Below are 13,685 nucleotides of genomic sequence, written 5' to 3' on the forward strand. Positions count from 1 at the left end.
TGGGCACCTCCTTGGCAACCGCTGACACGCCCTGCGCAAAGCAGCACCCAAGCTCCTTTGGAGCCTCTGTCTCCCACACCCACCAACGCCACGCCTTTCTTCCCACGGGTACCTCAAGAGCGATGAAGACGGTGCTGGCGCTGATGGCAAATGTCAGGACAGCGATGACGAGGCACATGACCAGATCTGAGTGAAGGATCTCCCGCTGCGTTGGGGCGAGGAGAAAGAGGAAGTGAGAAGCTGGGAGTTTCTCTGTGCACATTGCCCTTTGCTTTAGAGGTGACCGGCTGGCTTGCATCTGAGCCCCAGACACCTGAGCCCCACACCCTCCAGGGAGCTCCCTTTTCTTCAAAAAGCCCATCACAGCTTTCTCTTATGGATGATCACTACTATGCCGATATTTTAAGCCAGGCATGTCCAACTTTCAAGAGACTGAGATCTACTCCCACTATAAAATAAATGGCAGTGATCTACCAAAATTGTTGAGCTTTTTTTGGGGGGGGGAGGATCCCGCGATCTACCACGGACACCAGTCTGGTCAATCTAACAGTAGATAGCAGTCAACCTGTTGGACAGCCCTGTTTTATGCTGATGGACCACTCTGGGACGGCCCGTTGCTAGGACACCATTTATCAGTGAAGACGTAAAACTGCATAGGGCAGACCCCCTTCTTTTTCCTTTTCCATGCTGCCCCACCCACCTCACCAGCAGGGATGGACAGAGCAGCCTGAACTCAAACCACTTCAATTTTGCACGTGACCAAGAGATAGCCCCTTTGCAAGCGCAGGTCTTTTTTATTTAAGCCACATGAAAGGCGGTTTACAGGCTGTATTTCAACTTCCCCACTCGCCCTACTTTTTAAATTTTACACAGCTCATAGCCAGTTGGAGAAGCGAAGAAGCACCGCCACTTTAAAATGTGGATGGAAATGCTCCTTGGGGTGATGGCGTGCTACCCTTCCCTGGGAAGTTGCACAGAAAATAAAAATTAAAAAGGCAGCTCTCCTCCCGCTGCCTGGCTCAGTGCAGACTATGCCCAATTTGCAAATGAATTTGGGGGCTGTGCCTCAGATGAGTGAGCTTTTCAACACCCACCCACAAATTCCTCAAGCCTTCTTACTCACCAGGGAGCTGCGTAGTTTCTCAGGCAGCGGATCCTTGATTCCAAGTGGGGGGCTCTCCACATTGCGGTTTTCAAATTCAGGGAAAAGCTTGCTTCGTATCAAAGACCTGTCCCGTCCGGGGGAGACAAACAGGGAAGAGAAGAACTAGGGTTAGGAAATCCCCAGCAGGCTCATGCCTCTCCCCACGTCAAGCTGGCTGGGGGAGTCATAAAATCACAGAACTGTAGAGTCGGAAGGGCACCCCGAGGGTCATCTAGTCCAACCCCCTGCAAACGCAGGAATCTCAACTAGATCGCACATAACAGACGGCCACCCAACCTCTGCTTCGAAACCTCCAAGAAAGGAGAGCCCACCATCTCCCATAGGAATCTGCTTCACTGTCTCCAGCAATCCTCCCCTTTCTCGTCCTTCCAGCTCCCAGCAGCTATTGATTGCAAACCCTGCTCTCCCCCCCCCCCAATTGTCTCCCTGCCACTCAGGAGTCCCAACTCCCTCCTCGCTCTCTGCTGCTGCAGGCTGCACTCCCCATCCATCCCGCATGGGATACAGACCAGAGCACAGTTGGGTCACTGCTCTGGCGGCTCAGGTGATACGAGAGTGCCATGAGGAGGCCACAGAAGACGGAGAAGAGGACGGGCACGTGCTGGTCACCCCACGGAGTCTGGGAAAGAGCAAAGAGGAGAGAAACTAAACCAATCAGGCTCAGAGAAACTGCAATACCCTCAAAGCCCCCGCCTGAAACCCAAAGCCCTAGCAGGCAGCCTAGCAATACACAGCCCTACCAGGCAGCCAAAAGCGGACCCCCCCCCCAACCTAGACCTGATCTGATGGCACTGTTGCTTCAGACCAAAAGGTTGCAGTGTGACCACAAAGCAAACCACCTGAACCTGCCCTGGAGCTCAATGCCAACAGCCAGCCCCGGCCCATTCCCCAAAGGCAAGTTTGGCCCGTTCGCTCCCCACAAAGGTCAGGTACCTTGATGGCCCCAAGGCAGAAACCGTACAGAAGGGCAGCCACGAGGAGGCTGCGCAGGAGAGCAACAAGGGCGGTGAGGGGACTGGTGGCAGCTGTGGGTGGGGAGAGAGAGAAAGAGAAGGCAGCACCATAAATTATCATTATTACAGTTGTAACTTGGATCCCGAACACCCTGGAACTCTGACATTTTGGCTCCCGAATGCCGCAGACCCGGAAGTGAGTGTTCCGGTTTGAGAACATTCTTTTGGAACCCAAAGGTTCGACGTGGCTTTCGCAGCTTCTGATTGGCTGCAGGAGCTTCCTGCAGCCAATCAGAAGCTGCAATTTGGTTTTTGAACGTTTTGGAAGTCGAACGGATTCCGTTTGACTTCCACGGCATGACTGCATTATTACAATTAATGTATCAATTGCCTTCTAAACCACTGTCTCAAAGCGATTTACACACAATAATTATAAACAGTTAAAAGCACAAAAGCAACAGGTAGGTTTAAAACAAGACTGAAACCCTTTTGCAGCCTGCACTATGGGGGTCCCACCTTGGACCCCCAGTCTGAAGTGCTGCAGTCCATACCCAGCTCCGCTACTGATGCTCAGCTCAGCAATGCATTGCCCTTTTTCACGCAAACCGGGGAGGACGAAGAGGAGTGTGCTTTGTACCTCCAGCAGAACCCCAAGACCCCCTCAGCCCCACCCACCCCAGCCTCTCCCCTTTCACCCTTCCCCTCTTCTCTCTGCACCTGTTCCGCCAAAGATGTTCATGTCCACTTGCTCCAGAAGGTACATGAAGCAAGTGTTGACTTGGGGGAGGAGTCCGAAGAGGAAGATGGCCGGGAAGCAGAGGGTGAAAACTGGGTGAGAAAAGAAAAAACGGAATCAAGCCACGGACATTCGAATGACCCCCATGAGCCGCCTGGGGATTCTCTCGCCAGCCACGGGCCACCCCGCCAGCCACTCACCGATCGCCACGTCTCGGGCGCAGTAGAAGAAGCCGGCAGAGAAGAGGGTGAGGTCATAGAAGGAGACGGGTGGGAGGGGCACGGCGTGGGCGCAGAGGTCCAGAAACCAAATCAAGAGGCACGCCACGCAGAAGTAAACGGGGCGGCTGTAGGCGATGATCCAGTTGTGCCCCTGCCGGAGGAAGGGAAAGCAGAAAAGTCCCCTTGAGAACAGAGGCCAGGGATGCTTCCTCTTAGGGACAGCAACTAGCACAAGGCTGCGAGGTCACTGGGCAGGGACTGGTTCATGTCTGCCTTCCAAGGCCATCTTTCATGTATGCAGCGGAAGGCAATGGAGAGCAGGGGGCTGGCTCCACAGGCCAGATCCTTATCAGGCCCCTCCCATTCTTCATTCGTATGCCGGATGATTGCGAGGTCATATGTCTCCATCGGTGGCACCGGGAGGGGGGTAAACTGGACTCCTCCACTCAGTAAACATGCTGTCAATTTTCTTTCAGAGATCTTACAACTCATCCACCTAGAAATATACTTTGCCTCTTCTGTGCTCCCCCTGTATTCCCCCCTGACCCAATGCCGCTACCTGGCTGTTAAAATCCATTGTGCAGTGGCTGGCATTGTGCCTGGAAATCACCTGGCTGTTGGGCACTTGGGAACCTCCTGCGCCCAAACAAGGTAGGACTGACCTTCCTGCAGGGTTTGATCATGTGAGAAATGGGGAGGTCTCTCATGCACCTGAGCCAGGTAGCACTGAACCCCTTTCCCCATCGCTGGGTGAGTCAATCCTCCTTTAATAATAATAATAATAATAATAATAATAATAATAATAATAATAATATATTTATATGCTGCCCATCTGACTGGATTGCCCCAATCACTCTGGGTGGCTTCCAACAAATTAGAAAACCACAATAAAACATCGAATACTTACATCTTCCCTATACAGGGCTGCCTTCAGATGTCTACTGAAAGTCATGTAATTGTTTCTCTCTTTGATATCTGACGGGAGGGCATTCCACAGGCCCTCTGCCTGGTTCCCTGCAACCTCACTTCCCGCAGTGAGGGAACTGCCAGAAGGCCCTTGGAGCTGGACCTCAGTGTCCAGACTGAATAACTGGGCTGGAGATGCTCCTTAGGGTATGCAGGGAAGAAGTCATTGAGGGCTTTAAAGGTCCATTCCATTGCCCAGCCTATCAGGTGGCATTAGCCACCCAATGAGATGGCGTCAGCTGATTGACCAGTGGGCATGGTTTCAGGGAGAAAACTACCTTGTGGCTCAATCTGGAAACCTCTGGCCTGAGGTTCCCACACCTGGCTGAGAGCAATTGCCCCATTGCCCACCCCCTGGCGGATGGTACTTCCTGCCCTGTCCTCCTGCTCCCAGCTCTCGGGTGCATGAGGCCCACTAATAAACTGATTCCACACAACATGCACGAAAGTGCATCCAAGGGAAGCATCCTTAACCAACCAAAGCCGTATCTGCTATCCTTGTGTGCGCGCACACTTACTCTTAAGCCTGCTCAAATTTCCAGCAGTTTGATACTCACATGCATCGGCGAAGCAGCATCAGGTTGGACACTCTGAAAAAAAAGATGGCAGGAAAGGGGGTGGGAGGTTAGATACATCAGGTCTCCTTGCAGAGAAAATGCGCCCTCAGGACAACCGGGGGGAGGAGGGGAGCAGTACTGAAAAGACACTCATTGAATGGAAAAGCTACATGCTCAGCCGCAGACAGGGCTCCACAGACTCACCTTCAGCAGAGAGTATTGGCAGCTGGCGATGACCACGCAGAACTGGAACACCCAAATGTCCCGGAAGAAGCCCTGGAGGAGGAGGAGGTATCCAAGGAAAGCTACCAGGCTCACCAGCACCACCACAAACACGTTCTCTGCCACTCGCCGGTTCCTGGAGGGGCAGAGGAAGAACGGAGCATCACTGACCATCCACTGCCACCTGGCAGCAATAGGCAGCAGAGGAGGGAAGAGAAGGAAGGCTGGGGCTGCTCCCATCATCCTGAGGGAGCAGGGACTTCTCCTTGAACTGTTCCATCCCAGCTGGTCATTAGAAAAATGCGTAACTAAGATCTGCTTCCTTATGTTGAATCGGAAAGCCCAATTTTCACCTTTCAGCACACTTAAGCGGCATTCCAGGGACAGGGCGGAGATCAGAAACAGGCAGGGGGGTTGTTTTCAGAAGGGTTCTGCTATTTTTCTCATAGGTGGTATTGTCCAAATCCACCCAAGGGCTCATGAGCAAATCTGTTAACTTGTGACTGCCTGGCAGATGCAACCATTTGGGCTACAGCTTTCCAAAGAGGCTTCAGAAACCCAAAGATCTGGACGGCCTGTAACCAAGGAGGTGCCAGTCGTCCATTCAGCAGTTACCTGAGAGACTTTGCCAGCCTCATCTTGCACCTTTATGGCTGGCATATGCCCAGAGGCACCTTTCGCAGGAAGAGGCATCACTGGGGAGACAGGACTGCCTGGATCCTGGCCAGACGAGCAGCTGGTTGTGTCACTCACCGGTCCAGCAGAGCCAGCAAGGCCAGGCGGTCATAGCGCACTCGCATCCAGCGTCCAGGCAGCACCCAGAACTTGTAGTATTGGCGTGGGTGGCATTTGTCCTCAATCATCAGCGTGTTCTCCTGGGATTCGTGCAGCGATTCCTGGTCCAGAAGGTCAAACTGCAGAAAACAGCCAATTAACTGGGTTGGTTCTGCTACTCCACTCAGGACCCATCCCATTACCCCCAAAACTGTTTAAAAGGAAAGAGACTTCGCCTCCTGGCCAGAAACTAAAAGCTGAACCCACAAATAATGCCCCCTTTCTCAATTCTCTCTTACTTTTCAATCTCTCTGCCCCTGCCTCCTTCAGTTTTTGTCCCCGAAAAATCGAATTCTGCTAAGCCCGTTTTTTACAATTGCAATAAACTGGGGGAGTATATTATTATTATTAATTTCAGTTCTATACCACTTTGTATTTTAAAGGAAGAAAAATCGGTTTACAACACATCAGAACATCAATCCAGAATTAAACAAACTTCAAATAAACTATTTCAGATCCTTCTCTAGGTGACATTTTGCTTTCCCCATATTTATTTACCTACTTAATTTATAGAGCTGCCCCATAACAGTAGTACTCTAGGAAGCCAGTGTGGTGCAGTGGTCAGAGTGTTGGACTAGGACTTGGGAGATCAAATAGAGTATGGCTGCATTTTACACACATGTAATTCACCCAATTCCAACCACATGTGGTTGAAGGTAGGTTGGTTGAAATTGCGCAGGTTACATCCAAGCAAGGCAGAGAGATGCAAAGCTCTTTTGTGTCCAAATCCCTGGGAGTTACCCAGCACAGAAAGAGCTTTTAAGCTCTCTGCCTTGCTTAGCGGGGAAGGCCTGCTGTGTGCAACAGCTCTCAGATGCTCTCATGAGATCTCGCAGGGCAATCTGAGTTTCTGCAAGATCTCAGGGAAGCACCCCTAGTCTTCCAGAGCTGGCATGTCAAGCAGGTCTTATCACTCAAACAAGGAGGAGAGCTTAAAAGTGCAAACAGACCCAGCTGATACCTCTTCTGTCTGTAATTTGAGGCGCCTTACAAAATTACAAAGCGATGCAAAGCAACCAGGGCTCTTTCCGAGGAAGCCCAATCGATCTCGGTGTTGCCACCTGGGTCCCAGGGCCTCACCTCAGGGATTTCCAGTGGCACCCGGCGCACTTGCATGCCCTGAAGAACCACGGGGCGTGGCTGCAGCAGCGTAAGGGCAGGCGTCCCTTCTGGCACCTCTGCAGAGTTGAAGCTGGAGGAATGCGAGTGCCTGTCCCTGCCAAAGCAAACAGAGAAGGAGTGTGATGCAGCAGCGATCACCTGAGAGAGGCTGGTGATGGGAGGCATGTATCCCAGGGCAACCCACAGGTCCTATAAGTGGGAGTTTGCTTACATCAGGAATAGGGAAGCTGCAGGCCTCCAGATGTTGCCGGACTACAACTCCCATCCACCCTGACCACCGGCCATGCTGGCTGGAGGCTGATGGGAGTTGGAGTCCGGCAACATCTGAAGGGTCACAGATTCCCCACACTTTCACCATCAGTTACTTTCGGATAACCAACGCATGATACCAATTCAAGCTATTTCTTTATTAAGTTTACAGTCCTGCTAGTAGCTCCCTGGTTCTTGCCATCACCTACTGTATCCTCACAACAACCCCATGAGTAGGTTAGGCTAAGATCTGGTGACTGGACTGAGATCACCCACTGGGTTTCATGGCTGAGCGGGGGATTCAAACCTGGGTCTCCCCAGTCACAATCTGACGCACTAACATAGGAAGAAGGCAGGAAGATGCCTGAAACTGAGCCAGGCCATTTGTGGTCTAGCTCAGTGCTGTCTTGCACTGACTGTCATCAGGGCTCCAGGGAGCTCTCCCAGTCCTAACTGGCCCCACCAGGAATTGGGGCTGGGGCCTTCTGCATGCACCTTCCACTGAGCTATGGCTCCTGCCTGGCCTAAAACCAATAGACAAGGAACACAGGAGGCAGCCTGATACAGAGTCCAGCCATTTATCTATGCAGCTCCATGTTTGGGAAACCCTGATCTAGATGATGATTGAGTGTCCCCTAATGTCTATTGATTTCAACAGGTTTACCCTGACGGTATGTCGAATGAGGGAAATATATGCTACTGAGCTATCACATCTTTAAAAGATTTACAAGTATTTCAACAAAAATCAAATGTTTCAGGAAAGCCTTGAATACAGCAATGTTCAAACCACCCAAAAGCGCAATCATAAACGGCTACTGAGATGTAAGCTTCATTGAGTTCAGTGGGACTTCCTTGCAGTTAAGTGGGTATAGGATTGCAGTGTATCTTTCTTTGAAGAAAAGATTTGTTTACTAATGATTATTACGAGAAGAAGAGATTTGTTTACTAATGTTTATTACAAGTGATTACTTCATTATAAATATGCTAACTTAGCCATGAATTTAGGGCCATGGGAAACTTTTCCAGAATCTCTCCGCCCCCCCCCCCGGCAACTTTCAAAGCTTTCCAGAAAGTCCACATCCGCATGCAACATCAGCTGCTCAAGTTTAGAACACAGGAAGCCTCACCAGCCACTGTTGGTTCCGTGCTCTGCACTGACTTGCTGTGCCACAGGATTCTCGTAGCCGCCCCCGGCTAGTCCGAAAGTGTATGAGCGCCGGACCCCTGGAGAGGAAGGGGGAAAGGATAGGAATACTGAAGCTGGGATCTTCTACATGCAAATACAGAGAGAAATGAGGGCGTCCACTTATTCAGGGAGTGGAGCCAAGGTACATTCTGGCATACACCACTTCTTTTATCATCCTGTCCTTATATTTAAGATCTACAGGGGAGGCCCTGCTTGTAATCCTATCACCCAGCAATGCGCATGAGCAGGGCCTTCTTGGTGGTGGCTCCGTATCTTCATAACAACTTCCCCTCTGAGGTGTGTCATGCATCAACCGTGTTGGCAGGTGAAGATGCACCTCTTTACCCGGTGAATGTGTTTTTATTTTGGTTCTCACTGCTGTGCAGTTGTTCTTACTGAGATTTTATGATGGCCTCTGTGTTTCGGTTTCAGCCGATACAGTATATTGTTTTCAATAAGATATGTGTAACCACAACCTGGGACCTTTGGACAACGGGTGAGTTGTACATACCACAAAGAAATAAATACATACAGTTGTACCTTGGAAGTCGAACGGAATCCATTCCGGAAGTCCATTCAACTTCCAAAACGTTTGAAAACCAAATCACAGCTTCTGATTGGCTGCAGGAAGGTCCTGTAGCCAATCAGAAGCCGCAGAAGCCCCGTCGGATGTTCAGGTTCCAAAAGAACATTCACAAACCGGGACACACTTCCGGATTTGCGGTGTTCAGGAGCCAAAACATCTGAGTTCCAGGGCATTCGGGATCCCAGGCATGATTGAATAAAATCCTCCTGAGGTGAAGGGAACCTAGTCCTGTCCACAAAACACTGGTGAACAACCTCGAAGCAAGACCTGCCCTCCTGAATTACTATTATTATTTAAATTTTATACTACTACTACTAATAATAATAATTATAGTAGTAGTAGTATTTCACCTTTCTTACTGCAGGGTAGCAAACATATCAATAACAAAAGATTTCTAAAAAACATTCTATAAACAGTTACCATTAATTTAAAATTTTCTTTAAAAATTACAGTAAAAACTGTCTGAAAACAGTGGTCTCGGTGTAAACAGGAACAATTTCAAATTCCTCCTGAAAGTCCCTGATGAGGAACGCAGGTGCACCTCTCCAAGGAGGGCATCTGTCAAGGCTCAGGGAATCCTATCCCTCCCCTGGTGGCAGCCAAAAATGTAGAAAACACGAAGAGGCCTTACCATGTAATTTATTCAGTATTCACAGAGAGAGTCAAAGGAATGTAGTATCTATGCCATGATGGCATTGCTCCAAGTACAGTCCCACCCCCCTACGCTGTACCTATTCTATGTCACCCCTGCGCCGGCTAATCTGAGATTTCTGTCTCTGAGCTCTCTGCTCTACTACCCGTAATGCACGCCTGGTTCTGGGAGTGGGGGGGTCAGCAATGCATCCAAGGACTGAGTCAGTCAGCTGTATCTCCCCTGGTGCTTGTTCTTCTTCCCGCTGTTCATCTTCCAATTATTTCCCAGCTTCTGCCCTCTGCAGCCTCTGAACTATGCCCCTCTGCAAACCACTGTTCTGAATCTATACTGTCCTCCAGTTCTCAGGAAGACTCAGGAGAAGGGGGGGGCGCCCCCACCATTCTTCTTCAGTCCAATCCCTGACAGCATCCCCCAAACAGGGAACTGCCACAAAAAAAGCCACAGCCGCTTCTAAGCAGTTTTCAAAGGCTGCTTCTGAGCGGCTTACAAAGTATGACAACACAAACCTTTGAACCCGAACACCAATAATTTAAAATGCAGAATAAAACAATGGAAGGCTCAGGAGAGGCCCCCTGCTCAAGCCCCTCCTGCGGCTCTGCCCCCCTTTTCCCATGCGGCGTTCCCCCCGCCCGCCCCTCGCTCACCGCTCTCGTCGTAGAAGTAGTGCACGGCACCTTCAGACGTGTCGTCGAAGTTGCAGGCTTCGTGGATGGCCCCTCGCGGCAGCAGGAGGGAGCTGGCGAACTGCAGGGCGGAGGGGAGGGTGAGCGCACGAGAGTGCGAAGAGGCCCGGCCTCGCTGCAGGTCCTGTAAACTGCGGGGAGAGGCAGGAGGGTGAGAAGAGGCAAGATAATATTAAAAAACCCCCACCAACTGAAAAAGGGGGAAGTGCATGCATGTGCCGCGGTGCTTACCTGGGCGGGGACCCCATCACTGAGGATGGGGGGGTGGGGTTGCTGCCTGCGTTATGCCGCCGCCTTATGGCCTGCATGCGCTTGATGCTGCTGGACCGGTCAGGCTTGGGCCCTTCCTCTCCAGTGGCAGCTGCAAAAGAAAAGCCCAGGCGATCCTTTGCTGTAGTTGTCCCCCACCCTCCCTCCGCTGCCTCCAGACTCTGGTGACAGGCGGCTCCCCACTAGGGCTGGGCAATATATCGGCAAATGATCTGAAACTGGTACGGTGCTCAGGTTGCGATAGTGGTTTCAGGCATTTTGAACTGGCGATAACATCGCGGTGGCCAGGGTCGCGATGTGTTCCCTGCCCAAGTTGCCTGTGAAGCTGGGCAAGTGGGTGCGATGTCGCAGGAAGTGTTTGGGGGCCTTTGGCATGAGCCTTGGAATAGCTGAAATAAAGGGCAGAAAGATCTTGGCTGAAGGCAGGCTGGGAGAGATGCTTTGAGGAACCAAGGGGGAGCAGCGCTGCACTGCTGTGGGGAACCAGCCCCTCTTGAGATGACCAGGCTGAAAGATCTGTACAGTGGTACCTCGGGTTAAGTACTTAATTCGTTCTGGAGGTCCATACTTAACCTGAAACTGTTCTTAACCTGAAGCACCACTTTAGCTAATGGGGCCTCCTGTTGCTGCCGTGCCCATGGAGCACAATTTCTGCTCTCATCCTGAAGCAAAGTTCTTAACCTGAAGCACTATTTCTGGGTTAGCGGAGTCTGTAACCTGAAGCGTATGTAACCTGAAGCATATGTAACGCGAGGTACCACTGTACTTCCTCTCCATGCAGACTAAAGGTAGATACAGTGTTACCTCACGTTACATACACTTCAGGTTACATACGCTTCAAGTTACATCCGCTAACCCAGAAATAGTACCTCGGGTTAAGAACTTTGCTTCAGGATGAGAACAGAAATCGCGCAGCAACGGCGCAGGAGCAATGGGAGGCCCCATTAGCTAAAGTGGTGCTTCAGGTTAAGAACAGTTTCAGGTTAAGAACGGACCTCTGGAACGAATTAAGTCTTAACCTGAGGTACCACTGTATATACAAATAAACCAAATATCTTAAAGCTACAACAGCCTCCACTGTGTCTTGCTTCTCTAAGGAACACAAACCCTGGGTTGAGTGCCGAGAACCCCCCCGGAATCTGGCCGTGGCTTGGCAGAGATTGGGAGTGGTGTCGAACTTTTCTAACAACATTGTGAGCTCTCCCCTTGGGCAGTCAAGCCGCACCTGGAATATCTCAGGGACTCACCTCCTCCGACGGCCCCTTCGGCCTGCAGCTCCCCCCTCCAGCCGGGCTGGTTGGCAGACTGGCTCCGCATGGCGCTGCCCAGTTCCTGCTCCGCTGTCAGCTTCCCTGCGTGGGACTCCAAATCCGACTTGGAGACCGTGAGGCAGCCCGCCGGCTTCACTTCCATGTGGCTCCCGTCCATGCTGAGGACACGGGCGTGGGTTTTGGCGCTGGCCGTGCTCCCAGAGCGCTGGGCGTAATGGGAATGTTGGGGAGGGAGGGTGGCGCCTTCGGGGGGCAGAAGGGGTGGGGGCTTGGCCTCGGCAGCAGGGAGGCACTGCTTGCCGTGCTGAGTGGGCGGGTGGCGCTCGGGAGAGTAGCAGGAAGTGCTGGAGGAGGTGTCAGTGCTGTAGTTGTGCTGGGAGTGCAAGCTGGAAGCCCGGCTCAGGTCGCTGCAGTCGCTCGAGTCCTCGTCGGCAAAAAAGCCCTCGGCGTAAGCCTTACTGTCCAGGAGGGTTCGCATGGGCAGGTACGAGCTGCCGTGCTTGCGGGAGAGGCGCCGGCGGCCCTTAAGGCCGAGCTCCTTCGGCCGGACCACCTGCTCCGGCTCGGGGCACCCCCACAGCTCGCCGTCGCCTTTGACCGTCTCCAGGGAGTTGAGGGTGTTCTGCGTGTCGAAGCTCAGCTCCCCAAGAAGGCTCAGCTCAGGGGAGCGCAGCAGCTCGCTGTCGGAGAGGGCGTCCGTGTCGCTGCCGCCGTCAGGGGGTGGGGATATGCCGGGCCCACCCTCGTCTCCCCGCGCCCCTTCTCCAGGGCCGGGGCCGAGCGAGGGGCTGTCCAAGTGGGTGGAATTGGTCTTCTCGCTGCGGTAGCTGCTCAGAGTGCTGGGGGTCTCTTTGTCGGTGCCGCTGAAGCAGCTGTCCGAAGAGCCGGCCTTGAGGGGCCGCTCCGGGCGGGGTTCCAAGGGCTGGTAGTCTGTTCCGGAGCAGCGCTTTTCGCGGCGGCCGTGACCCCCGGCCTCTGGCAACGCCAGGCTCAGGAAGCTCTGGCTGAGCTCCTCGCTCAAGCTGCTCTTGATTAGAGGGCTCAGCGGCGTGTCCCCCATACTCTCCGACTCGCTGGCGGTCCAGCGCGGAGGGGCCCGGGACCCTGCCCCAGCAGGGGGAGACTGCTCTGAGGAATCTGTGCTCTGTAGGGAAGTCTGCGCTGGGAGGGAGGGAGGCTGCTTCCTCCCAGCCGGAGGGGGCTCTGCCTTGGGAAGAGGCAGCAGGCTTCCGCTTGCACCTTCCACGTCAGCAGACGCCATCGTGACATCACTGGCTGTAGAGAGGGCGAGGCAGAGAGGAGGAGGGCATTACACACAAGTGCACATCTCAAGACAGGGACATTGATTAGCTGGCTGGGATCTTAACCACACCCAAGGATGTATGCATATAAAATGGGTCAGTGGCAGGCCTACATCTTCGGGGGCCCTTTGCAACCAACAGTGAAGTCTAGGTAACCGCTGTTATCTTCTTCAATGGGGTTGTTTACAACAATCTTTACAACATCTGTGCTACTGACTCTCAAACTCTGGGAATGAAAATTTAACCCTCCCCCTTTTTTAAGCAATGTGAACTATTCACTTCTGGGGTCCTCCGGGATTAGGGGCCTTGAAACTTAAGTTTCATTAGTTTCACAGCAGTTCCACTCCAGAAATGGGAGCATGACGGGTAGAGATATGAATCTGGAGCAATGATATCTGAGTCGCTATGGCCAAGCAGAGTCAAAAGATGGTATGTACACTGATGATAAGAGGAAGCAAAAATAAATAAGCACAACAATATAAATAAAAGTGGAACACAACTTTTCTGCCCAAAATCTCAGGCAAAAGAGTGAAATCACTCCAGAGTGTCACTTGGGTAACTGGGGGGCTTGAGATTTGACTCTCTGTTAACAAAACATGAGAACGGAAACAGCACTGATTCAAAATGGTACCGCTTCCAAGTGCCTTGGACCACTCTACCGTGGGAAGCAAGTCTTTTTGACACTGCTACAGGCCAGATCGCGTCAAG

General features: G+C 52.1%; 1 protein-coding gene across 3 annotated transcripts in view; it reads right to left on the reverse strand.

Annotated features, from left to right (window-relative positions):
* The window catches only part of PCNX3 (pecanex 3), a 139,465-nt gene that overhangs the window by 20,907 nt on the left and 104,873 nt on the right, over window positions 1-13,685 (reverse strand). For all 3 annotated transcript variants that reach the window (XM_053369639.1, XM_053369637.1, XM_053369638.1), the window contains 14 exons: window positions 11,653-12,951; window positions 10,367-10,496; window positions 10,097-10,266; window positions 8,153-8,249; window positions 6,735-6,870; window positions 5,574-5,734; window positions 4,803-4,956; window positions 4,599-4,631; window positions 3,055-3,226; window positions 2,836-2,946; window positions 2,099-2,190; window positions 1,675-1,784; window positions 1,124-1,229; window positions 113-205 (listed from right to left, as the gene is read on the reverse strand). In XM_053369639.1, coding sequence (XP_053225614.1) covers window positions 113-205; window positions 1,124-1,229; window positions 1,675-1,784; window positions 2,099-2,190; window positions 2,836-2,946; window positions 3,055-3,226; window positions 4,599-4,631; window positions 4,803-4,956; window positions 5,574-5,734; window positions 6,735-6,870; window positions 8,153-8,249; window positions 10,097-10,266; window positions 10,367-10,496; window positions 11,653-12,937 — 2,850 coding nt within the window. In that variant the 5' untranslated portion in view covers window positions 12,938-12,951. The remainder of the gene's footprint in view (window positions 1-112; window positions 206-1,123; window positions 1,230-1,674; window positions 1,785-2,098; window positions 2,191-2,835; window positions 2,947-3,054; window positions 3,227-4,598; window positions 4,632-4,802; window positions 4,957-5,573; window positions 5,735-6,734; window positions 6,871-8,152; window positions 8,250-10,096; window positions 10,267-10,366; window positions 10,497-11,652; window positions 12,952-13,685) is intronic.

The sequence above is a fragment of the Podarcis raffonei genome, chromosome 16 (assembly GCF_027172205.1).
Source record: "Podarcis raffonei isolate rPodRaf1 chromosome 16, rPodRaf1.pri, whole genome shotgun sequence".
In the NCBI taxonomy this organism is placed as follows: Eukaryota; Metazoa; Chordata; class Lepidosauria; order Squamata; family Lacertidae; genus Podarcis; species Podarcis raffonei.